This window comes from Trichosurus vulpecula, chromosome 5, assembly GCF_011100635.1.
Source record: "Trichosurus vulpecula isolate mTriVul1 chromosome 5, mTriVul1.pri, whole genome shotgun sequence".
In the NCBI taxonomy this organism is placed as follows: Eukaryota; Metazoa; Chordata; class Mammalia; order Diprotodontia; family Phalangeridae; genus Trichosurus; species Trichosurus vulpecula.
The window spans coordinates 188,436,111-188,461,180 of NC_050577.1; the positions used below are offsets into that span (position 1 = coordinate 188,436,111).

A 25,070-nucleotide genomic window follows, 5' to 3' on the forward strand; every position below is an offset into this window, starting at 1 on the left:
GACGGCTTCTATTTAATTAAAGGTCTATTTCTGCCTTGAACCCCCTCCCCCGTATGATTATATTTAATATTGCAAAATAGGTTATTCTGGGTTGTAAGCCTTTTGGGGGAGGGGAAGAAATGTTGTATTTAAGTGTCTTCTCTCATTTATATTACCTTTTGCTATGTCTTATATAATCTTTACTGTGGTTCCTTAGTACTTTTTTGGTTCTTTAAATCATTGTTTGTTTGATGTGGAAGCTCTAGATTTTAGTTATGATATACCTGGGAGTTTGGGTTTCTGTTAAGGTTTTATCCTACTTGATTTTTTGCCACCACAGTATTAAAAAGAAAAAACAAGTTAATCCATTGTTTTAGTCCATTATCGGCATACATCAACTTTAATAGCAATCTAACTCAAACCAAAATGATTACATTGTATATGTAAAAGTTTGAAAAGTTAAAAGTCATGTAACATATGCAACGCTTTAAACTCATTAATCTGATAAGGCAAAAGAGTAGAAAATGAAGGATCATTATGGATAACTTCCAACAAAAATGCTAATCTAGAATCAAAAGATGCCATTAATGGTGGCATTCAAAATAATTCTCTCCTCCACCATCGCCTTTAACTCCAAAAGAAAAATGATTCATTTAAGATTAAGAAGAAATAAAATTCTTAGCAAAAGGCTAACCTAAAGCTTGACTGTTACGATGCTGTCTGCTACAAGTATAATTTATTCTTCAACAATTGGTATGCCATTGAAAAAGTAGTTAAATAACCAATAAACCAACTCATCCCACGGTTTGGCTGTGGAAAAGGTGTCACATATGCAATTGAGTGGTAGATTCTAGCTGCAACAAAGATTCTGAAGTGCCATATGGCTGTGGTAATGTCTGGATTACTCAAGGAATACAGGAGGCCAATAGCAAAGAATGGGACAATATTTTCAAGGTCATTCCGGTGGGCTCTGTGGAGAGAAAAGAGTAAAGCCTTAAAAAATCATAATCTGGGTAGGGAAAAGATAGAAAGTAGAAAAGAACAACTCATCATTCTTGATCCAAAGCAGTTTATATTGCTAGTTATAGGATCTATAGATTTCAAATAATGTATGCTTTATTCTTTTCACATTTCATTGAATTCTTATTCATATGACACATAATACTCATTAATTTTGGTTTTCTTTTTTGTCACAACATATATAAATAATACATTAATAACTTCTTAGAAATTTAATAATCTTGAGGAGCCACAAAATAACAATATAAAATACTATCTATAATTTTTTCTCTTTAAAGTAAGAAAAAAAATTATTCATTATCTTCTCCTAAATTCTGCCCTCAGTGATGCATTTTCAGATGTTTCTATCAACGAGAAACAATGTCACCATAAGTTTATTAAATGGTCATGGGGTGATTCATAATCTCTAACCAGAAGTTTACAGGTATCTGGTAAATAAAATTGTGCCATAGTAAGAAACTATAAGTAATAAAACATATGGAGAGACCAGATATTTGTTGGGGAGATAAAGGCAAAACAATTGCAAACCCACATTTGCAATTGTTTTCCCTTTATCTCCCCAATGAATATCTTTATCTCCCTAATACTATTTATATACAGACTAGGGAAGAGGTCACAAGGAATAGGTAGCTACTGTTTTGTGGTTTTGCCTTTTGAAATTCCGGGGATGACTTCAAAGGGACCCTATTGATCCAAGGATATGATATGAAGTAAGAGGAATGTCAGTCTATAACTCAGATAAGTTTAGAAAGAAAGACCCTTAGGAGCAACAGGGGGAAAAAAGAATTGAAAACAAAAAACAAATTAAAACATATAAGGCCTTCTCAAACTAACTGGCTAGGTCTAACTGCAGCATTTGCATCACAAAAGAGTTAAGGATGACTTCTGGAGTTATCAAGCTAAAAACCTTTCAATCCTTTTCCCTCTGACACCATATAGTATTTGAAGAGTTAGCATTTTGTACAGTGAAAATAGAACAAACTTTGGATTCAGAAAACCTGGGTTCAAGTATCATCTCTGAAGCTTACTATCTTGATTACTTTGAACAAGTCATTTAAGCTCCTTGAATCTCAATTTCCTTATCTGTAAAACAAGAAAGTTGGCCTAGATGGTCCCTGGTGTACCTTCTAGCTATAAAACTACAAACTGTAATATAACACTAAAACGATAAAATTATCTTCATTAACAGATAGATTGTCAGTAGGCAGAAGGTGATAGATAGTCCCACTGTTCCAAGTACTATATTTTTTGGGGGAAAACATTAACAAGTCCTAGAGCATTCATGGATGGTGTTGAAGAGATTCAAACAATTCCATATTATTGGTGAAATATGATTTAGGAGGGGAGTGTCTGTAAATGCAAATAGCATAGAATAGTAGGAAGAACACTTAATCTGAAGGAAGAAGACATGAATTCAAATTGCCTAAATAAACTTGGGCAATTAATTTAATCCTATGTACAATAGTTTCCTTAACTTAGGTATCAGGAGAAAATTGTCCCTTAATTCTCCACTTGGAAATGTCTATGAGTCGATGAATATATTTGTTAAGTTGTTTCACAGAAGAGAAATTACAATTGTTCAGATTGACCTTAGAAGGAAGATGCTTGGGACAGTCTTCCTCCCCATCCCTCCACCAAGAACTGAGACCAATTTTAACATAAAGTTCAAAATCAAGAAATAGGATGGAAAATGAGAAAAGAACAAAAGAATAACCTGATCATAAAAATCTACTATGGTGAGGGGGAAAAGCAAGATACAAACTCAGAAGAAGATAATTAAATCAAAATAGTACAAAAAAAACCTCAAAGAAAAATGTGAATTAGATATAAAACCAACAAGAATTCCTGGAAGAGCTAAAAAAATTAAATTGAATAAGAGTATTAGAAGAAAAATTAGATAAAGAAATGAGAGAAAAGGAAGACAATCATGAGAAGCCAATTAACAGCTTGGTAAAAGAGGCATAATTTAAAGAGGAGATAATTTAAGAATTACTGTACTACCTGAAAGCCATGATAAAAGAAAGAGCCTACACATCATATTTCAAGAAATTATCAAGTAAAACTGCCCCAAATATTCTAGAATATGAAGTTAAAAAAGAAATTGAAAACATCCACAGATCATCATCTGAAAGGAATTCTGAAACAAAAATTCCCAGGAATTTCTTAGCCAAATTCCAGAGATCCCAGGTAAAAGAGAAAATACTTCAAACACAAGTCAGAAAAGCCAGAGAAATAGCCAGAAAAAAACACATTCAGATACTGTGGAGCCATATCCAAAATTACACAAGAATTATCAGCTACCATGTTAAAAGAATGGAGTGTTTGAAGTAGGATATTCTTGAAGGCAAAAGAGTGAGGATTATCGCCAATCATAATCTACCAAGCAAAACTGAATATAATCCTTCAAGGGAAAAAATGGATAGGGAGGACTTTCAAGCATTCCTGATTAAAAAACTGGAGCTCAATAGAAAATTTGACTTTCAGATACAAGACTCAAGAGAAACATAAAAAGTAAAGTTGAAAGAGACATTTTAAGGGACTCAATAAGGTTAAACTGTTTACATTTCTCTATGGGAAGATGATTTATTAACTTCTAAAAAGTTTATCATTATTAGGGAAGTTAGAAGGATTCTACTTAGACAGAGCTGTGGCAGTGCATGGATTATGTTGGGATGATGTTAAAAAAACTGGATGGGGAAGAAAGAAGGATCCCCTGGAAGAAGGGGGAAGGAAGAGGAAAAATGGGGGAAATTATATCCCATACAAGACGTGCACTAGGAAGAGCTTTTATAGTGGAGGAGGAAAATGATGGTGAAGTGATACAACACTAGAACCTTGTTTACAACTAAACTGGTTCAAAGAGGTGTATACACACACACACACACACACACACACACACACACACACACACACACACACACTCAACTGAGTATAGAAATCTCTCTTACCATAGGAAGAGAGGGAAGTAGGAAGGAAAGGTGAGGTGATTAAAGGAAGGGTGCATTTTTTGAAAAAGGCAGTGGTAAAACCAAAACAGACTTTAGAGGAGGAACAGGATAAAAAGAGAGACAGAAGGATAAACAGAAGAAAATAGGATAAAGTGGCATGCAGTTAGTAATCAGACCTATAAATGTGAATAGGATGAACTCAGTAATAAAACAGAAGTGGGTAACAGAAGGGATTGGAAACTAGAATCTAACAATATATTTAAAAGAAACATATATAATTAAAAAGGGTGGTGGTGGAGCTGTGCTTCAGCTGACATTATAAAAGGCAGTGCTAGCAAAATGACCCCCACAAAGAAAAAGAAAAAATTGACCTAATTAAAAGGGAAGAGCCAGAAAACTACATCTTACTAAAAGACACCATGGAAAATGAATTAATGTCAATACTAAACACATATTCACCAAATGGCATAACATCCAAATTCTTAAAGGAAAAGTTAAATGAATCATAGGAGGAAACAGAGAATAAAACTATACTAGTCAAGGTCCTCAACTTTGTCTTCTCAGAACTAGATAAATCTAACCATGCAATACATAAGAAAAAGAAGTTAAGTATATGAATAGAATCTTAGAAAAGTTAGATATGATAGACCTCTGGAGAAAACTGAGTGGGAATAAAAAGGAGTATACCTTTTTCTTAGCTGTATATGGCACCTTCACAAAAAATGACTATTTATTAGGGCATAAAAACTTTAAAACCCAATGCAAAAAAGCAGAAATATCAAATCTGCCCTTTTGAGACCATAATGCAGTAAAAATTAATTCAGTAAAGGGTTGTAGAAGCACAGATTAAAAATTAATTATAAACTAAATAATATAATCTACTAAGTGCTTCAAAGTACAAATCATAGAAATAATGAATCATTTAACTAAAAAGAATAAAAATATCAAGATATACTAAAATTTGTGAGATGTCGCCAAAACAGTATTTAGGGGAAAATTTGTGTCTCCAGATATGTACATTAAAAAAGAAATAGTAGATCAATAATTTGGATATGCAACTAAAAAAAACTGGAAAAAGAAAAAAATTTAAAAGATCAATTAAATACCAAAATGGAAATCCTGAAAATCAAAGAAGAAATTAGGAAAATTAAAAGTTAAAAAATTGATAAATAAAAGTAAAAGCTGGTCACATGAAAAAACCAATAGATAAACTATTTGTAACTTTATTTTTAAAAAAAGAAAAAAGAAAATCAAATTGTCATTATCAAAAATGAAAAGATGAATGCATCATCAAGAAAGATTAATTTAAAAAATTATTAATAATTATTTTGCCCAATTACATGCCAATAAAATTGATACTCTCAGTGAATTGGATAAGCTAAAAAATTTTAATAATTCATCTGGAAGAACAAAAGATCAAGAATATCCATGGAATCAATGAAAAAAAATGTGGATGAAGGCAGCCTAGCAATTCCTAGATTTCAAACTATATTACACAGCATTAATCATTGAAACAATTTGGTACTGGCTAAGAAATAGAGTGGTAGATTGGTAGAATAGATTTGGTACACAATACAGAGTAGCAAATGAGCATAGTAATCTAATGTTTGATAAATTCAAAGAGCCAAGGTTTTAGGGGATTTACCACTTGACAAAAAATATATCCCAGGAAAACTGGAAAATAGTTTGGCAGAAACTGGGCAAACAACAGCATCTCATACAGTGTACCAAGATGGGTTAAAATGGATAAATGATTTAGACATAAGTAAATTGGGGGACCATGGGAAAATGTACCTGTCAGGTCTATAGAGAAGAGAAGAGTTTATGACCAAACAAGAGATAGAGAAGATCATGGCAAGTAAAATGAAAAAAAATTTTTGATTACATGAAATTTTAAAGAAATTGCACAAACAAAATTAATGTAGCCAAAACTAGAAGGGAAACCAGAAACTGGCAAGAAATACAGCAAGTTTCTCTATCAAAAGCCTCATTTCTCAAATATGTGGGGAACTGAGTCAAATTTATACTACTATGAGTTATTCCCCAATTGATAAATGGTCAAAGGACATGAACAGGCAGTTTTCAGAAGAAAACAAAGCTAGCAATAGTCACATAAAAATGTTCTAAATCACTAATGATTAGAGAACTGCAAATTAAAACACTTCTAAGATACCACCTCAGCTTGGCTAACATAGCAAAAAAACAAAAAATCACAATGCTGGAAGGATTTTGAAAAAATTGGGACACTAACATACTGTTGGTGGAGTTGTGAACTACTCTAACTATAATAGAGAACAATTTGGAACTATTCCCAAAGGACTATAAAATTGCGTATACCCTTTGATCCAGAAATACCACTACTAGGTCTGTATCCCAAAGATATTAAAGAAAATGGAAAAGGACCTATTTGCACAAAAAAATTACAGCAGGTCTTTCGTGGTGGAAAAAACTGGAAATCAAAGGGATGACCATCAATTGCAAAATGACTGAACAAGTTGTGGTATATGATTGTGATGGAATCCTATTGTGATATAAAAAATAAGCAGGATGGTTTCACAAAAACCTGGAAAGACTTATATGAACTCATGAAAAATGAAGTGAGTAGAATGAGGAGAACATTGTACACAGTAGCAGCAATATTTTAAGGATGATCAACTGTGAAAGATTCAGCTACTCTGATCAAGATAATGATCTAAGACAAGTCCAAAGGACCCATGATGAAAAATACTATGCATCTCCAGAGAGAAAACTGATGAACTCTTAATGTGGATTGAAGCATAGTTTTTAAACTTTAAAAAAAATTTGTTTCTTTTTGTTTGTGTTTTCTTATGAAATGTGGCTAATATGGAGATATATTTTATATAATATCACATGTACAATTGATACCGAACTGCTTTCCTTCTCAACAGGGGCAAGAGGGAGGGACAGAATTTGTAACTCAATTAAAAAAATGAATGCTTAATTTTTTCATGTAATTGGGAAATATTTAATGAAATAAATAAAAATATATTGTAGACTTTTAGCTACTATGGAAGGAAGGAGGATTTTGACTCTATCTATAGAGTTTATAATATTTGTGTTTCTACCGATATCATGTAACATCTATGTGAGGTAATGTTAGATAATGGTCAACTTGTTCTTAATTCTAGAGGAAAAAGCACTAGGAAGAATAATTTCCACTTTCAAGACTATAAGAGAGAATAAATTTCTATTTTAAAGAATAGAAAAACTCATTAGAGAGGAAGTAAAAGAGGAAGGGTTTAAAAAAGAGGAAAAATATCATCAGTGATAAGAGATTTAAACAATGAGAAAAAATGTAACAGAAGAAATGGTAAAAGAAAGAAGCAAAGAACTGGAAATCAAGGGGATGCCCATCAATTGGGGAATGGCTGAACAAGTTGTGGTATTTGAAGGTAATGGAATACTATTGTGCTATAAGAAATGGGGAAATTACGGACTTCATAATAACCTGGAAAAACCTACATGATATAATGCTGAGTGAGCGGAGCAGAACCAGGAGAACATTATACACAACCACAGAAATATGGATTCTGTGATTACTAACCCTGATAGACTTAGCTCTTCTCAGCAACACAAAGTTCAAAGACAACACCAAAGGACTCATGATGGACTATCTACATCCAAAGAAAGAACTATGGAGTCTGAATGCAGATTGAGGCACACTATATGCTCTCCATTTTTTCCCCTGTTTTTCCTTTTTTTTGGTTTTGTTTCTTCTTTCTCATGATTCATTCCATTGGTCATAATTCTTCTTTACAACTTGACTATTGTGTAAATAAGTTCAATGTGAAGTTATATGTAAAAGACACATCAGATTCCATGCCGTCTTGGGGAGGGAGGGAGGAAGAGGGGGAAAGAAAATCTGGAACTCAAAATTATGTGGAACTGAGTGTTGAAAACTAAAAATAAAAAAAAAAATCTTAACTATAAAAAAAGAAAGAGTGACTATTTCAGGTACATTATAAGCATAGGGCTGTGCCTATAAAAAGAGAAAGCTAGATAATACTTGGAGGAAGTAGTTTATTTTGTTCCAAGAAGTGATAATGTCTTCCATAAGTGTCATAAAGTAAGAATTCATGTAATAATAGTCAGAAGAAGAAAAAAAAGTGGTTATTGATTATTCCTTGCTAGGGAGTATAGACTAGACATAAACAACAGAGAAATCTGTTGTATTCTTAGGTCATGTATCTGTGACATGCCAGAAAGCCTCCTGAGAAAAATCCAATCCCACAACTACTGACCACTTGTCATGATTCATGTCAGACATATGAAACTAGAATGAATTACTAAGAATTATAAAATTCTCAGTAAAGAACTAAAGATCTTAAGGCCAGGGGAGGGGGGCTTGTTTTCATCACTACTTCAATTGAATGTGTGGAAAAGAATGGCAGATTTATGAAAGGAACAGCTGGGTAAGAAGATAGCATCTGGAGATGTGATCTGGATGATCATGGCTTAAAATATAAGAATAATGATCTCAAGGTACAGATTTATGATTACTAGGAACATATTATCCTGAAGTACTGTGAAAATAACAAAGAGAAGTATAAACTGAAAAGGGAGGAGAAAACTATCCATGTAATTCTGACAAGCCTCTGTATAATATTATGACAAAAATTACAAAAATAAAATTGATAGCCTCTGATGTCCATATACAAATGAACATTGAACTCTGCCAGATAACCATTCCAGGTACTAGAAATACAAAGACAAAAACAAAATAGTCCCTGCTCTCACAGACTTTATATCCTATCTTGGGACATGATACGTACATAAATAAGTATGTATAGATCATATACAAAATAAATACAAGGTACTTTTTGGAAGGGTGAGCACTATGAATTAGGGACTAGGAGGTCATGAAAGACTTCATGTAGATGTTGTGCTTGAGTTGAGTCTTGAAACAGACAAAAGAAATCTAAGAGGTGAGGAGGGAGTGTATTCCTAGAATAGGGGATAATCAGCGAAAAGCCGTGGAGACAGGAGATGAAATGTTGCACATAAGGAATAGCTAAAAGAAAAAAAGGCCAGTTTAATTGGGCCATGGAATGTAGGAAGGGGCATAATATATGAGGTTGGAAAAATAGATTAGGTCTATATTGTAAAGAGCTCTAAATTCTCAACATAGGAGTTTATATTTTATCCTAGAGGATAGATAGAGGGAGCCATTAGATTTTCTTGAGGGGATTGGAGCAAAGTGACATTAAACATGAACTATAATATCATCACTTTGGCAGGTCTGTAGCAGATTACAGAGGAGGGAGACTTGATGCAGAGAGACAAATTAGGAGGCTATTATGATAAACCAGCAGTTCTAGGTCCAGGTGTTAACTGATGAAGGCCTGACCTGGAGTGGTCATTTAAGAAAAGAGACAGGATGAGATGCAAAAACTATTATGGAGACAGAAATGGGGGAGAGGGAGAGATATACAGATATAAAAGATGAGAGAGTAAAGAATTAAGCATAATGCCAAGGTTGCCAACCTGGGAGACTGGAGGATGGTATCACCTTTAGCAGAAAAAAGAGACTTTAGAAGAGGGATTGGCTTTTAGGGAAAGATAATGAGTTCTATTTGGGAAAAGTTGAGTTTGAGATGTCCATGGGACATCAAATTTGAAATGCCCAAAATGTAGTTGGTGATACAGGAATGAAGGTCAGGTGAGAGCTGGGGAATATATAAATCTGAGAGGCATCTGCATAAAAAATGATAATTAAGTCCATGTGAGCTGATGAAGTAGGTAACCATACAACAGACTGTGGAAGTTGACTCCAAGTCTTGGGTTTACATTGTTCCATTTACCTAGAATGCTATTTGTCTTTCCTTTTATTTGGCCAAAATATCTAAAAGGCTAAGCCCTTCCATTTTGCTCTTGAATGTGCAACCCAAGGATTGTTTTCACACAATCTCAAAGTTGGAAAAAATTCTGAGACATAATCTAATCTAACTCATTCCTAAATAGGAGTCCTCTCTATAATACAGGCGGCAAATTTGTGACCCAAACCATATTAAAATGTAACTGGAAAATATTTAGCAAAAGGAATAAAACTACAACATAGATAATGTTAATTTCTGGTTTTCTAAGTCAATATACAACCTGTCAGGATCTGTTTCTATTTGAGTTTGACGTTCCTGCTCTACAACGTTAGAGCCTCTAGCCTCCAAATGAAGACATCAAGTGAACTGGAATCTACTACCCCATCACGTAGCCTATTCCTACTTGTTAAAAAAGCTCTTCAGTACACAAGTCTTTGTAACAACAATACTGCTTGAAGATACTGTGGCTGTGTAAGGCCAATAACACCAGGACACAGGAGGACTGCTAGCCAGGGTTCTTTGATCTGCTTTTCTAAGGAAAGCAACTTTAAGGGGTTAACAATCTCACTTTAATTAAACATACATATATCATTCACTTAATTCAGGGGAAAAAGTCAGCACCCTGAACTGCAGAGAAAACACAAACAGAAACTGTATAAACAGAGAAAAATAACACAAATCAGCAGACAGGCTTCTAATTGTCTGTCTACAGCAATACATACATAATTACCAGAGAGAGAAGCACCAACAGATTTTCAAGGCCGGGGGGCTCCACGACAGCTACCCAGATTCTAGTCTGCTTAAATCATAGGACACTCTTCCAGTGAGTGAGAGCCCCAAAACAAAACACCAACCTCAGATCATATATAACCTCCTCAGGGCCCTGGGGCTTAGTACTTACTTAGCAAAAGGGTGTGGGGCCTGGGGCTTTCTTATTTCTTAAGCAGGTCATCAAAGACTCTTGATTCTAGCAAAGACTCCTAATTGAAACAAAGGCAAGACTCATCAAAGGCACTTGATTACCTCAGTGCTGAGAAGCACTCAAACAAAAAGCAGCAAAAAGTCCCACTTTGCTTGCTATTACATTTGAAAAGCAAGACTCAAAGGTACTTGATTACCTTAGTGCTGAGAAGCACTCCAAAAAAGAAAACAAAAGGTCCCACTTTACCTGCCTGATTCAAACAAAGGTAAGACTCATTAAAGCCACTTGATTGCCTTAGCATTCCAAAAGAGAAAACAGTAAACAAAAAAAAAGTACCACCCTGACTAGCATTACAGTCTTAAATCTATCTGAAACTTCCATACATTGTATTCAAACACTGGCACGGACACTTTCTCCATGTGGGACTTTCTGCAAGTCACAGTTTCCCCAGACCTCAAATCCTTGCATGTGAAATTATAGAGTTGGACTAGGCTACCTCTGACATCCCTGCCAGCTCTAGATTTATGATTCCCTGTTCTTTGGTTTACCTCAGACATCTTTGAACCATATTCTATATCTTGCTGGTATTTACTGTCTTCTGAACTCATATTTCCAGTTTCATTTCCTGATCTGGGATTTGGTGCTACACTCTGCAATTTTCCACACACTTGGAAGAAGGGAAGGTGAGGAGGTCAGGCTCTGTTTGGTCCTAATTTCAATTTCCTGGGTTCTTGGTGTTGGTTTCTAACTCCTGTGGTAAGTCTGTGCTCAGACAATCAGGCTTCAAGACCTATGAATTGCCCAGGTTCAGAGTGTTGAAGTCATTGGGCCCTCCTGAAATATCTCATGTTGGAGTGCTGCTGATTTCCACTGCTTCCCTATTCAAACACTCTGGGCTTTACAACCCCCCTGGAACACGGTGCTCGGGGAGGCTGCAACTTGAATTGTTTCCCTTTGATGGTACTGAAGTGTCTGGCCTGACCCTGTCTTTCGCTTTCTGTTGTTTTTCTCTGGATCTCTCTGTTATTTTATCTGGCTGCCTTATCTTTGTGCCCAGGTCATTGCTGGAGTATATGTGAGAGAGGTAGATTTCTCTACAGCCTATCTATACCACCATCTTAAACAGAAGTCTTGACTATGGACTTTGAAATACATCATAGAACCATAGACTCTTAAAGTTAGAAGGAAACCAAATCCAGCACAACTCAAACCTGAAGTATAAATATGCTCCACAATATCCTTGACAGATGATCATCTAGACTTCTGCTTAAGATGTCTAAAATCAAAGAACTCATGACTTGTTAAAAGTGGTTTATTTTCTTTTTTTTAATCTGAAACTTTCATTCTTATCTTTTCAATCTGTTGCTTCTAATCCTGTCCTCTGAGTCACAGGAAAATAAATTTATTAAATCTTCCATCAAACAACCCTTCAGATATTTGCATACAGTTACTATATCCACCTTTGTCCTCTCTTATATAGGCTAAATGTTTCAAGTCCTTTCAACTTGTCATCGTATAGTATCATTTCTAGTCCCCTCATTATCCTGGTTACCCTTTCAGAGAAGGTTACCCTTGCCTGGCATTAATCCTGTTAATGTTCTTCCTAAAATGTGATATCCATCATAAACTGAATAAAATAATGTGTTCAAAACAGAGCAGAGAAGAATGGACCTTTTATCTCCTTCACTTTGGACCCTATACTTTTTTTGATTCAACTTCATATTAAGTTTTCTAAGTGACACATGACATTTTTGACTCATACTGAGCTTGAACTCCACCACTTTTCTGAATGCTCCTACAACTCAAACACTCCCCTTGGCACTTCACCATGTAATGCCTGATATTATTGCTTAACTGTCTCCTCTGTGTCTTTTCCCTCTAACTAGATTTTAAATTCCTAGATAGTAAGGATTGTGCTTTATGTTTCTTATATATGCCCTTCAGTACTAACACAATCATTTGACTTGGTTGGTATCCAATAAATACTAGTTGAATGAATAAGTGAATTCCATAATTAGGGGGGTTTAAATTTGAAATAGAGTACTACATAAATGCTTTCCAAAATGGTTTTCCAAAAGGAAATAGCTAATCAAGGCTTTGTAACAATAGAAGTTCAAATGGCCCGTCTATTCTAACATCCTGCTATCTCATGTTTGTATGTGTTTGGGGGAGGGGAGCAGAGGAGTTGTGTGTATGTGTATACCACCCCTTCAAATCAGCCTTTAGGTATTATGTACTTATCTGCCTTTCCATAGATTTTTCTAGATTTTAGATATCAAAGAGACACAATTTCAGAAGGAAAGATGGTGGAAGAAGGGAAGGAACTATAAAGAGTGATTACCTCCTACCATGCCCATCTTTCCGGCAGGATTTGTAAAAGACAAAACACAATACCTTGTCACTGACCCTCTCTTGGGTTTCCAAATTTCTTGGGGTCCAGGTGCTTAAGTATCAAATAGCAGGTGTTGCCTGGTTTAGGGTAGCAGAAACAGGAGCATCAAGACACTATGAGGTGACTATAATAAAAGGTCCACTGCCTTTCGACCTTTCGCCCCTCAAATGCTGCTCTTCAAATTACCTTTGGCCAGCTATGTTCCCATGGTAAAATCAGTGTCAAGGTGGTGAAAATGGAACAGGACAGTTGAATCCAAATGTAAAAGGGGGGCTGGGGACAGCGACTTAAGAATCTGATACTACTAATGCCTTACTTTTGCTTTCACTGTAGTAAATGCATTTAGTTTGTATGCCAAGAGACATTGTTGGCACTCAATGAATAGTCCTTGAGTGAATGAATGGATGGATGTTCAGTTCAAAGGGAGGGGGAACAGCTCAAGCTATGGGGGCCACCTGGTGGCTTACACAGATATAGCATCATTAACATTTATTCCAAGTTACTCTTCCCTAGCTACACTGTTCACAGGGTACTAAAAAATGTTTCTTGTCTAAATCTAGTGTTAGACTCAGACCCTCTTTATTTCTACAATACCAAAAGCAGATTTCTCACCATCAGAGGGCATTATGTATACAACCGGAAGGCTCTTCACTTATTACCTCCTTGACTAACATGGAAACCAACTGTCTCAACTGTGTGTGTGTGTGTGTGTGTGTGTTGAATATTCACTCAACTAGGTGATCAGCTGGAATCCTGTCTCTTTTATCAGAAAGACACATAATGGGCTTCAAATTCCCATGGAAGGAGAATGACAATGGTAAAAAAAATATTTATAAGAAAACTATTATAACATCATGAGTGTCAATTACTTCAGCTTAGAGAGAAAGAAAGCAGCAGATCTGCTAGGCAGTTAGACAAACCTGTGGTATAGGAGAACAATTTTTCCCCTTATTTTGTGCATAAATTAATCTTCAGGAGAGGAAAGGTGATAAGAAGAGGGGTAGAGGTATTTTGCTGTTGCAGATGTTCAATTCAGGTTTAAAAAATGTTTTGCACCCAAAATGCACAAAAATTTAAAACAATAAAACATAGAAGACAGGAGTGGACCTTCTGAAAATAAAGCAGATTTTCAAGGTCCATGTCAGGAATAAAAAGAGATTTACAGATGTTAACCAAGAGAGGGAACATCTCTTATTGGTCCAAGAAAGAAAAGACAAATCATGGTAGTAGGTAATACCTGGCTAAGAGGCAGAAATGCACATAATCATAGATTTAATGGTTGAAATGATTCAACTTCTCTAGAGGTCTTTGGGCAAAAATATATGATATTTTGTCAGCTATGCAATAAAATGGATTCTTGTTCAGTTATTATGGGCTATACTAGATGGTTGGGTCCCATTCAAATCTGAGATGCTGTGACCTAGGGGGTTCTAATGAACTGCAGATTCAATATGGGTCAGCACTGGGATGTGGCAACCAAAAGAGTTAATATAGTCTTAAGCAAAATTGATAGAAACATGGTGTTGAAAGGGAGGCAATAGTTTTGCTATAACCCTCTGCTGTAGGCATACCACATGCAATACTAGATACATTTCTGGGTGCCACATTTTAGAAGGGAAATTGGCAAGATATAACACATCCATAGAAGGCCAGTGAGGGAAATTGAAACTCTTCCAAACAAAGATGTTAGTCATCATCAAATATTTGAATAGTATAGGGAAGGGGAATAACCTGTTCTACTTGGTTCCAGAGGAAGGAATTGGGGACAAGGAGGAGAAGTGACAGCAAGATAGATGTCAGCTCATCGTATGGTCAGGGAATTGAAAAGGCTTAAACAGCTGCTGGTCATATATACATAATAAAAGCAGGAAAGTGACTTTGTTGGGGAAAACTTACAACATTTCCCCCTGGATTTAGCTTTTCTTCTATGACTTCATTTTCTCTACTTACCTACTGATATCCATAGACAGGTAGAATTAGCTTTGGAATTGTGAGACTGAAGGACCATGGGACCCTAAGAGAACTAGAAGTTTCATCAGGGAACCAGACTTTGATTAAATGCAGTCTAGCCATTCAAGACAAATAGGGAAGCCATGAGAATGCTTTCCCTAAGCTAGAGTGAGGCCTCCCAAGAGGAAATACAAAACTGGTGACCAAGAATTTTTCCCCAAATGAAAAAAATCAAGGTCAAGGGTGCTAGATAGACAGCATTGAGAACTGTTATATGTTCTGCAAAGCTTTCTAGCCAAGACTGTGGAAAAAATAAGACAAACCTGATCTGAAGGAGGAAAGCTGGAAAGGGCTTTGAATTTTGTTACCCCTCTTAGGAGGAGATTCTTTTGGTTCATGAATGAGTGGAAGGGCTGCTGACCTAAAAGCTATGAAAGCTGTGGAGCTTTAGAGTAAACCCAGATGGCAAAGCCCATTCTACTTAAGAGGAAGAGAGAACACTAGAGTCCCAGTTGAAGTCATTACCTGGAAGCAGAGAAAATCCCCACAAATAACCATGTTTGGAAGTAGTGGAGAGACAGACACCCTTTACTTCCAGCCACAGACTACATGTCCAGCAGAGACAAAGTTTATTTTATGGACAAAGACTATTTTATGGAGAGCTCACACAGGGTAAGCATTCACATGGTGGTGAGAAGAAGCAATACAAGGATACCCTCAAGGTCTCTCTTAAGAATTTTGGAACTGATTGTGTGACATGGGAGACTCTGGCACAGGACCATTCAGTATGGTGTGCCCACATCAGAGAAGGTGCTCTATGAGCAAAGCAGAATTCAAAAGAAATGCAAGATGCACAAATTTAAAGAATCCACCCCAAATGTTCACATGAACTATTTGTGCCCAGCCTGTGGTTAGAACATTCTGAGCTCATATTGGTCTAGCAGCCATAGCTGGACACACTATAACTTGACTCTAGCATCATGACGCCATTTTGATCCTCTTTGACAAAGAAGAATGAAAACCAACCAACATGTCCAGCAGAGACAAGTATATGGTGGCGAGCAGAAGGGCATACACCTTGTGTTTTATTATATTAATACATATAAAACAAAGCCTAAATATGTAAATTAAACAACCACATTAAATTCTGAATGTATCTCAGTCACTTTCATAAATGGGTATGAATTAGAGGAAATGAAGGGTGGGACAGGGGGAAGAATAGAAAAAAATAGACTTTGATGTTCCCTAAACTGCAGCGCTTCTTAAACCCACAGTTTAAGAAGTGCTGAAGGGGTCATGAGCGGAAAAAGTTTAAGAAGCCCTGCCCCAAAGAATAAGAAGTTAGGATGCATCCTTAACACTGCAATCTGGTTGTAAAAGTTACATTTTACATGCATTTAAATGTTAAGATTGGAGCCCTTTAAGTAATATTTAATATGTTTTAAAAATAAGTATATTAATTATATTTTGAATGACTACAGCACCTTTCCAAAGCCACATAAGTAATTGTTGTCAGTGTTCTAAGCTTGTAATGAATTAAATAACCAGAGGAGAGGCAGAAGAAGAGTGCACCTCATTTACTCAAATACAAAACCACTGAATGTGGTAAAATTAGACATTTTTAATTCCCAAGAAAAAATTTCTAAATAGATTCCCTTGCAGTTTGTAAACTGCGGGGAAAAAATAACAACTCTATTCTCCATCTCCTTGCAACAAGTAGTATTTTCACCTCTAGAAAATAAAAAGGAAGAAGTTTGGAGAAGCTGACTGTATTTTTCTGAATCTGACTTCTTTCCCATTGCCTTTCATATTTTCCCTATAAAAACTAGAGCCTTATAACCTTTAAGAGAGAGCCTCTGCAAATTTTGTTGAAATATATACTAAATGTCATTGTAGTATAGAATGGAGATTATGGAAAGGTACATGGTGGGCATGAGTAGGCTACAACACATTACCAACCAAGAATTCTATAAGAGAAATGGTGTAAAGGACGTTATCAGAGAGGTGCTTGCTACCTGTATGACCTTGGACAATTCCATTAACCTCCTAGGGTCTCACTTTCCTCACCCGTAAGATCAGAAGGTTCTACTATATGGCCTCTGTTGTCTCTTCAATCTCTACATCTATGTTCTATAAGCCTATACATTACTGGATTACAGCTCGGTAGCAAAGTAGATAAAGTAACAGGACTGGAGTTAGGAAGACCTAAGCTCAAATGCACCTCAGACACTAGCTGTGTGCCCTTGGGCAAGTCATTTAACCCTGTTTCCCTCAGTTTCGTCATCTGTTAAATGAGTTGGAGAAGGAAACGGCAAACCACTCCAGTATCTTTGCCAAGAAAACTACAAATGGGGTCACAAAGAGCTGGACATGACTGAAACAACTGAACAAAAATTACTGGGTAAGAAAGTAGGGTGATCATATGGCAACAGTGAGTAATAGTGGTTGATAGAGAGGCTGTATTCCATTGATAGCCATATACTATGAAGAGAACTAGATTTTACAGAAGTTCAAAGACAAGAGTGGCACAAAATTAAACAGCATTAGTGGGTTGGGATCGATGGATCGACTGTGCATTGAGATAACAGATTCATCAAATTTCTAAAAATGAGGAGACTTTCGGTTTTCTAAGACTGTGATTTCCTAGTTTGAATTAACAACCTTAGAGTAGGTGATACACAGCCTTTAGGCTGCAAAGCCTTGTGGGATTCCAATTATTATCCCAGTATTTTTACTATAGTAACAGCTTTCAAGCAATATTAACTTACCTGAGTACACGATCAACTCTGTCATCTCTCCGAACAAATTTCTTAATATTCTCCTCTGTTCTGGAGCCTGGAACATCTTCTGGGTTGTCAAAAGCCTATTCCAAATACACACATAAACACATACAATGTCAAACATGGAGAAATATTTAATTAAAATGGGAATTTTATTCACTATGCAAAATAAAGCATCCATTGCATAAGATGAAAAAGGTTGGTGCCACGAATAGAAATTTATAGGAAAAGATTTAAAGAACAAAAACAAAGAAACAAAAATGTCTAAAAGGAAGCAGAAAGTTAAGGATGGTGTCTGTTTTACAGATCTCACAGCTTACAAAGAATAATTTATTACATGCATGAGGCAAAACTTCTGGTTGAGCAATTCAGTGAAAATTGATCAAATTCACATATGAATGAAATTTTATTGTTGTTCTGTCATTTCAGTCATGTCCAATTCTTCATGACCATTTCCTTCTCCAGCTCATTTTACAAATGAGGAAACTGAGGCAAACAGGGTTAAATGATTTGCCCAGGGTCACCCAGCTAGTAAGTATCTGAGGCTGGATTTGAACTCAGGTCTTCTTAACTCTGGGCCCACTGCTCTATATCAACTGGGCCACAGAGCAATTATACATGTGCTTCTCCCTGGATGTACAGAGTTGCTTCATGAAGTGATTTTTTTCCTATTCCTTGAGATTTGAGAGTAAACAAAAATTTTGATAGATATTTACTAATTATCTACTATGTGAGAGACATTGTGCTAGGCACTGGGAATCCCTTGGGGTTAGAGGAGGGTAGAAAAACAGTCCCAACCCCCAAGGAATTTACATTCTATGACAGGGCTGTCCAAAGTGCAGCCCGTGGGCCATATACGGCATGCAGTGCGATTTTATGTGGCCTGCCTGTTTACTATGGGGGTGGAAATTGACATAAATGCTTTAACTAAAGCATTTGTATTGATTTCTGTGCTTGTGGTGGACACAAGCTGCATGGGGGCACACAGTCCATGTTTTGGATAGCCCTGTTCTAAGAGATGCAGTATATTCATAGTTAAGGGAAGGAGTGTGGGGGGGGGGGCGGTTGAAGGGTGGGGGTAGTAGCAATGGAGACATGAAAGGGCAGTAGGAAAATTTGAGAAGGAAAGATATGAAAAACTAATGGGATGAGAGAAGGCTTTATGGAAGACATGGAATGTATTCAACTGAATGTTGAAGGAAGAGAATGATTATGAAAGGTGGAAATGAGAAGGCAGCATTTTCCAGACAGAGGTGAGAGCCTATGTAACTGCATGGAGACAGGGGATGAAATGCCAAGTTCAGGGAACAGCTAGAACATGGCTCAGATGTAGAGTTGATAATAGGGAATAAAGGAAAATAAGGCTAGAAAGTTAGGTTAGAGTTAGGTTATGCAACACCAGTTTCCTGATTTATAAAATGTTTGGACTGTATTCTAGTACCTTCTCTCTGTTAATTATTTCCTATTTATCCTATATATTGCTTACCTTGTATATATCTGTTTCCAAGTTGTCTCCCCCATTAGATTGTAAGAACCTTGAGGGTAGGGAATGACTTTTGCCTCTTTTCCATCTTTTGCTTAGCACAGTGCCTGTCACATAGTAGGCATTAATATTTATTGATTCTTGTTTGATTGAGATGGCTTCTGAAATTCTTTCTATCCTAAATCCTAGGTCTATATTCCAAAAATTTTTAAATTATCTCTCCTGGATCTATTTTCCAGGTCAGTGGTTTTCCCAATGAGATATTTCACATTGTCTTCCATTTTTTCATTCCTTTGGTTCTGTTTTATAATATCTTGATTTCTCATAAAGTCACTAGCTTCCACTTGCTCCAATCTAATTTTTAAAGTAGTATTTTCTTCAGTGGTCTTTTGGACCTCCTTTTCCATTTGGCTAATTCTGCCTTTCAAGGCATTCTTCTCCTCATTGGCTTTTTGGAGCTCTTTTGCCATTTGAGTTACTCTATTTTTAAGATGTTGTTTTCTTCAGTGTATTTTTCAGTATTTTTGGGGTCTCCTTTAGCAAGTCATTGACTTGTTTTTCATGGTTTTCTCGCATCCTTCTCATTTCTCTTCCCAATTTTTCCTCTACTTCTCTAACTTGCTTTTCCAAATCCTTTTTGAGCTCTTCCATGGCCTGGGACCAGTTCATGTTTTTCTTGGAGGCTTTTGGTGTAGGCTCTGGCACTTTGTTGACTTCTTTAGGCTGTATGTTTTGGTCTTCTTTGTCACCAAAGAAAGAATGCAAAGTCTGAGACTGAATCTGGGTGCGTTTTCGCTGCCTGGCCATATTCCCAGCCAACTAACTTGACCCTTGAGTTTTTCAGTGGGGTATGACTGCTTGTAGACTACAGAGTTCTATGTTCCACGTTTGGGAGGGATGTGCCAGCTCTGCCACACCAGCACTGCTCCTTCCCCAAGAACCCCCAACCCGGACTGGGCTTAGATCTTCAGCAGGCTGTCCACTCCTGCTCTGATCCGCCACTTAATTCCTCCCACCAGGTGGGCCTGGGGCCTGGAAGCAACTGCAGCTGTAGCTGCCCCACCTCCACTGCCCCCAGGGCTGGTAGCTGAACTGTGAACTCCTTCCACTCCCGCAGCTTTTCCCACTAACTTCTCCGCTGTCTTTGGTGTTTGTGGGTTGAGAAGTCTGGTAACTGCCGCAGCTCACTGATTCAGGGTGGTAGGGCGCATTCTGCCCGGCTCCTGGTCTGGTTGGTCCACGCTGCTCAGGCTGGGCTCTGCTCTGCTCCGCTCCCAGCTCCCAGCTCCCAGCTCTATGTGGGATAGACCTCACCCAGAGACCATCCAGGCTGTTCTGGGCTGGAGCCCTGCTTCCCTCTGCTCTTTTGTGGGTTCTGCCATTCTAGAATTGGTTCAGAGCCATTTTTATAGGTTTTTGGAGGGACTCGGCAGGGAGCTCACGCTAGTCCCTACTTTCCAGCCACCATCTTGGCTCCGCCCCCTCAGGTGTATATTCCTATAAACTTAAGACTCAGTTGCCTTTCTTGGCTTCTATAATGGTCTATTGACTCATACTGAACTCATAGATCTTTTTTTGGTACAAACTATTTTCTACCCACTTCAAATCTCTTTTGCACTGAGTGTTACACTATTACACTTATATTTTATCCTAGAGACTGCTAGAGAGAATCCCAGAAAATCTGTCAACAAAGGAGTGACGTGGTCAGCTGTTGTGCCTTAATAAGGCAGCTGTATGAAGAATGAACTGAAGAGGGGAGATACTGGAGGCAGGTAGATGAATCCAAGGTTTATTTCAATAGTCTTGCTGAGAGGTATTTAGTGGTGACCCTTTAAGAATGCAATTAAGAAAACTTGTCAGTTAATTAGATTATATCATGTGAGGGACAAGGAAGCATCAAGGATGACTCTAAAGTTGTGGAAATTCATGACTGAGAAGATAGTGGTACCCTCACAAGACTCAAAAGAGAAATTTGGAGGTTGAATACAGTTGGGAGCTGAGTGAGGGGGACAAGATAAATTCAATTTTGACATGTTCACAAAATGATAGAACCTCAGAATTGGAAGGGACTATCAGCCTAGTTCATCTAGTTTAACCTACACATGAAAAATTATCTCATCCACGGATTTACTTGACAAATAGGCTTCTCCATACATTCTATTTATTGCTCGTAGTTCTGCCCTCCAGGACTAAGCAGAACAAAACTAATCCATCTCTCACATGGTAGCTCTTCAAATACTTGAAGACAGGTAGCAATCCCTGCCCGCCTCTCTGCTAACCCATTCTTCTCATATGTGTGCTAAACTTCCCAATTTCTTCAACGTTCACACAGCATGATCTTGGGGCCCTTCTCCCTGATCTTCCTCCCTGATGAGTTTTGACTTGCAATGTTTTTCCTAAAATATGGGGTCTGGAGCTAAATACAGAGACTGAAGTGAGCTAGATGTGTGTGGACAGATGATAGTGGGATGATCACCTCCCTCTTCCTGGATAGCACGTCTTTCTCAATGGAGTCTTAAATTGTATTTGCTTTCTTGCCTGCCACATTATACTGTTAGCTCATATTGAGCTCAGAATCTATGAAAGCTCACAGACTTTTTTTTCAGACAATCACATCTGACCACTCTGTCATCGTCCTTCACTTACTAGGTTGATTCTTGAACCCAATTGTAAATACCTTACACTCACCCATCAACATTTGATCTTGTTTGTTCTTCTGACCCTAATCCTTATCCAAGAACAACTGTGGCTGCACATCTATCATCTTTCCCTGGAGGACAAGTAGGTGCTTCATCCTCAAAGCACTCTGCTCCTTCTTCTTCAGTAAGAGCTCTAGAGCTGTAACTTAGCTCCAAGCTGTTCAGTTGCTTTTTCTTCCCTTTCTTTTCCAAGGTACATTCTTCCACCCTCCAACTCATTGAATCATGTCAGGATTACCTTCAGCTTCTTCATATCATTTCTTATCACACTCAAACCCTTCTTTGTGTACATGCGTGCAACATGTAATTCTCCTTGACAGCCTGGGGTTGTTCCAAGTTATTTCAAGAGTATAAAATCATTCTTTGAGCCGTTTTTACCTTTTCTTCTGAGAGGAATAGCAGCTTGTACTGAGAATAAATTGCAATTACTTGGCTAAGACAGAGATATGCCTTAGATGTACACAATTTATCCAGTGAAAAATTTTCCCCTATTTTGCACACATTCTGAAACCAATATCCTCAATCCCTTGTTGCCCTTTCTAGTAGTTCTTGTGTGTATCAATGTGTGTATCAATGTATAGGTGTATGCTTGTATGTATGTATTGTGCTGTGTGTGAACATGGGCCAAACCCACGTTTTCATAAATATGGGGAATTCGCAAGAAGAGTATATGTCTATGTCTATATCTATGTCTATGTCTATGTTTATGTCTATGTACAGAGGGACAGGCATAGACATAGTCACACACACACAGTTCCTCTTCGAAACTCCATATGAGCAGGGCACCCAGGCCAGCCATCTCTAATTTCTCTCTAGGCTATATTCTAGACTTCCTCTTCTATGCTTAGGCCAGGTACCTTTTTTCTACCCCCAAGTCCCACACATTTTCAGCTTCCTTTCTGTGTTGTCTTCCACCAGAATGAAGAGTCCTTAAGGGTAAAGACTGTCTTTCTAGCTTTGTTTTCCCAGTGCTTAGCTTAGTACCTGGCACATAATAGGTGCTTAACAGATGACTATTGGCTGACTGACCAATTTTCCTGAACAATTTCCTTCCCTTTGCTAGCTCCTTTTTGCTGCAGTAGTACCTTGGTAGTCATAGCCAATTCCTTTCCATTGTCTCACTATTTTCATTCTCCTGTTCTTCTAGTTTCTCTTTCTTTCATTCCTCATCTTCAAGTCTTTCTCCTTCTCTTCCTTCATTCAAGTACTGTTCCTTTGTTCTCTTCTTTTTAGCTACTTCTACTTAACTCTTTCTATACTATACTCCTACATATATATATATATACACAAATATACACATACATATATACGTATATAAATGCACATAATATGTATGTATATGTTTATGTATTCCTATGTATCACGTCTAAGTTAGTGGACACAACACCTGACTGAGAGAAGAGCCCTAGAGTTATAGGATTTAAGTTAATTGCACCATGAGGGTAGAGGACCCAGGAGCAAGGAAAGGAAATGATAAGGAAGATAGCACCCAAAACAAACTTTTCCTATTTCACCATTTCCCAAGAGGTGTCTCCAATAAAGGATCCTATAAACAAAAAAGCATTTATTTTCTACTTCTTTATAAGATAATAGAAAATGTCGCATGTGTATTGTTTATGCTACATAATAATAATAGTTCCATTAAAAAATTCCCACAAGACTCTAGGCTGGTCTAGAAGTCAAACAATTTGCTCAGGTCACAGGATGATCTGACCAGTATAATGGAAAAAGCACTATATTTAGCATCATATTATCATACTGTAGATTTAGAGCTAAAAGACACTTCAGAGGTCATCTAGTTATTTCTCATAGAGTAAGCCAAGGATTCAGGATTTATACTGAGATCCTCTGACTCAAAATTCAATAGCTTCTCTATTATAACATGGGCCAGAAGACCTGGAGTCAAATTCTGGTGCTGACATTTAATACTGTAATGAGGCTTTAGTGAGCCACTTGCAGCATACAGGGTCAAGCACCAGAGGTAGAGGAACCAGTAGACCAAAGCAACTACCATACTGCCTATGTGATTTGGAGCAACCACTTATAACCTTGATGGGTCTGTGTCTCTATCTATGCAATGAGAGGGTTAGATTGGATGATCTCTAGCCTACCTCTCAAATTCATGTTCATGCCAATGACACCAATAGCTGACTGAAAACAACTATCTTTCCCCCCACAATCTCTAATTTGTGAAACTTGGCTCTTGAATCACAAGATTCTTGCTTGTTAAATTGGATATTTCCAGGACTGAGAGTTCTGTGCAGCATGACAAAAGGTGAAAGCTACAATGAAGGTGGTTGAAGGGGTAGGTGGAGGAAGCTTTTCTAATAAAATTTACAAGTTTCAGGAACAGAGCACTAGTACTATAACTATATCAGATCCAGCTGTACAAAAAAGACTGTCTCATAATTAGAGTGGGAATATATTCCATTTGTGACATTAAGCAAAGAACTCCTGGGCTAAGAAAAGTAACTGAAGATCATTATTTCAAGAAACTCAGGATTTGAAAGTACGAAAAGGGAAAAAAATCACTTTTGATATCTTCATATTTTAATGTGCATTTCACTTGGTTCTGCCACATTACTTTTCTTATTTCTTACCTTTCTTGTTAATCTGAAGTATGATGTTAAAACACTCATCATCATCATTTTCACAACGACAATGGTTCCATAGGTGGTAAAAGCCATCAAAGCCTCATTGTTCGTCACCCGGGGAAATTCAGCCATTTTGTTACTTCAGTTCAACTGAAGTCCTAAAAAAAGATCTTAGCTATTTTAAAAATGACAAAAACCAAAAATAGTATTCATTAGATACTTGATTCTCTTGAGTGGCAGCAGAAATAATGTAGCTTAAAAGAAAATCAAAATAAACAACAACTCTATCCCGGATTACTTGGATAAAGTCCATATGTCTTGGCTTCAAAAAGAAACAAGAATGTGATTTTTTTTAATTTCAAAATGTTGGTTCTGCACTATTAGACATTATTAAACGTATTACACTATTAGACAAATTAAAAATCAATTAACCTTAGAGAGGAAGGCACTAGTTGCTAGGGGCTCC

General features: G+C 37.0%; 1 protein-coding gene across 6 annotated transcripts in view; it reads right to left on the bottom strand.

The window, feature by feature from the left end:
• Positions 1-343: 343 nt before the first annotated feature.
• Positions 344-25,070, bottom strand: part of MGST1 (microsomal glutathione S-transferase 1) — a 30,036-nt gene continuing 5,309 nt past the window's right edge. For 4 of the 6 annotated variants that reach the window (XM_036758807.1, XM_036758808.1, XM_036758806.1 and 1 more), the window contains exons 2-4: positions 24,611-24,762; positions 17,817-17,911; positions 344-949 (exon numbers count right to left, since the gene is read on the bottom strand). In XM_036758807.1, coding sequence (XP_036614702.1) covers positions 703-949; positions 17,817-17,911; positions 24,611-24,736 — 468 coding nt within the window. In that variant the 5' untranslated portion in view covers positions 24,737-24,762 and the 3' untranslated portion in view covers positions 344-702. Of the gene's footprint in view, positions 950-17,816; positions 17,912-24,610; positions 24,780-25,070 lie in introns of all 6 variants that reach the window. The other 2 variants (XM_036758811.1, XM_036758809.1) reach the window with 1 other exon arrangement.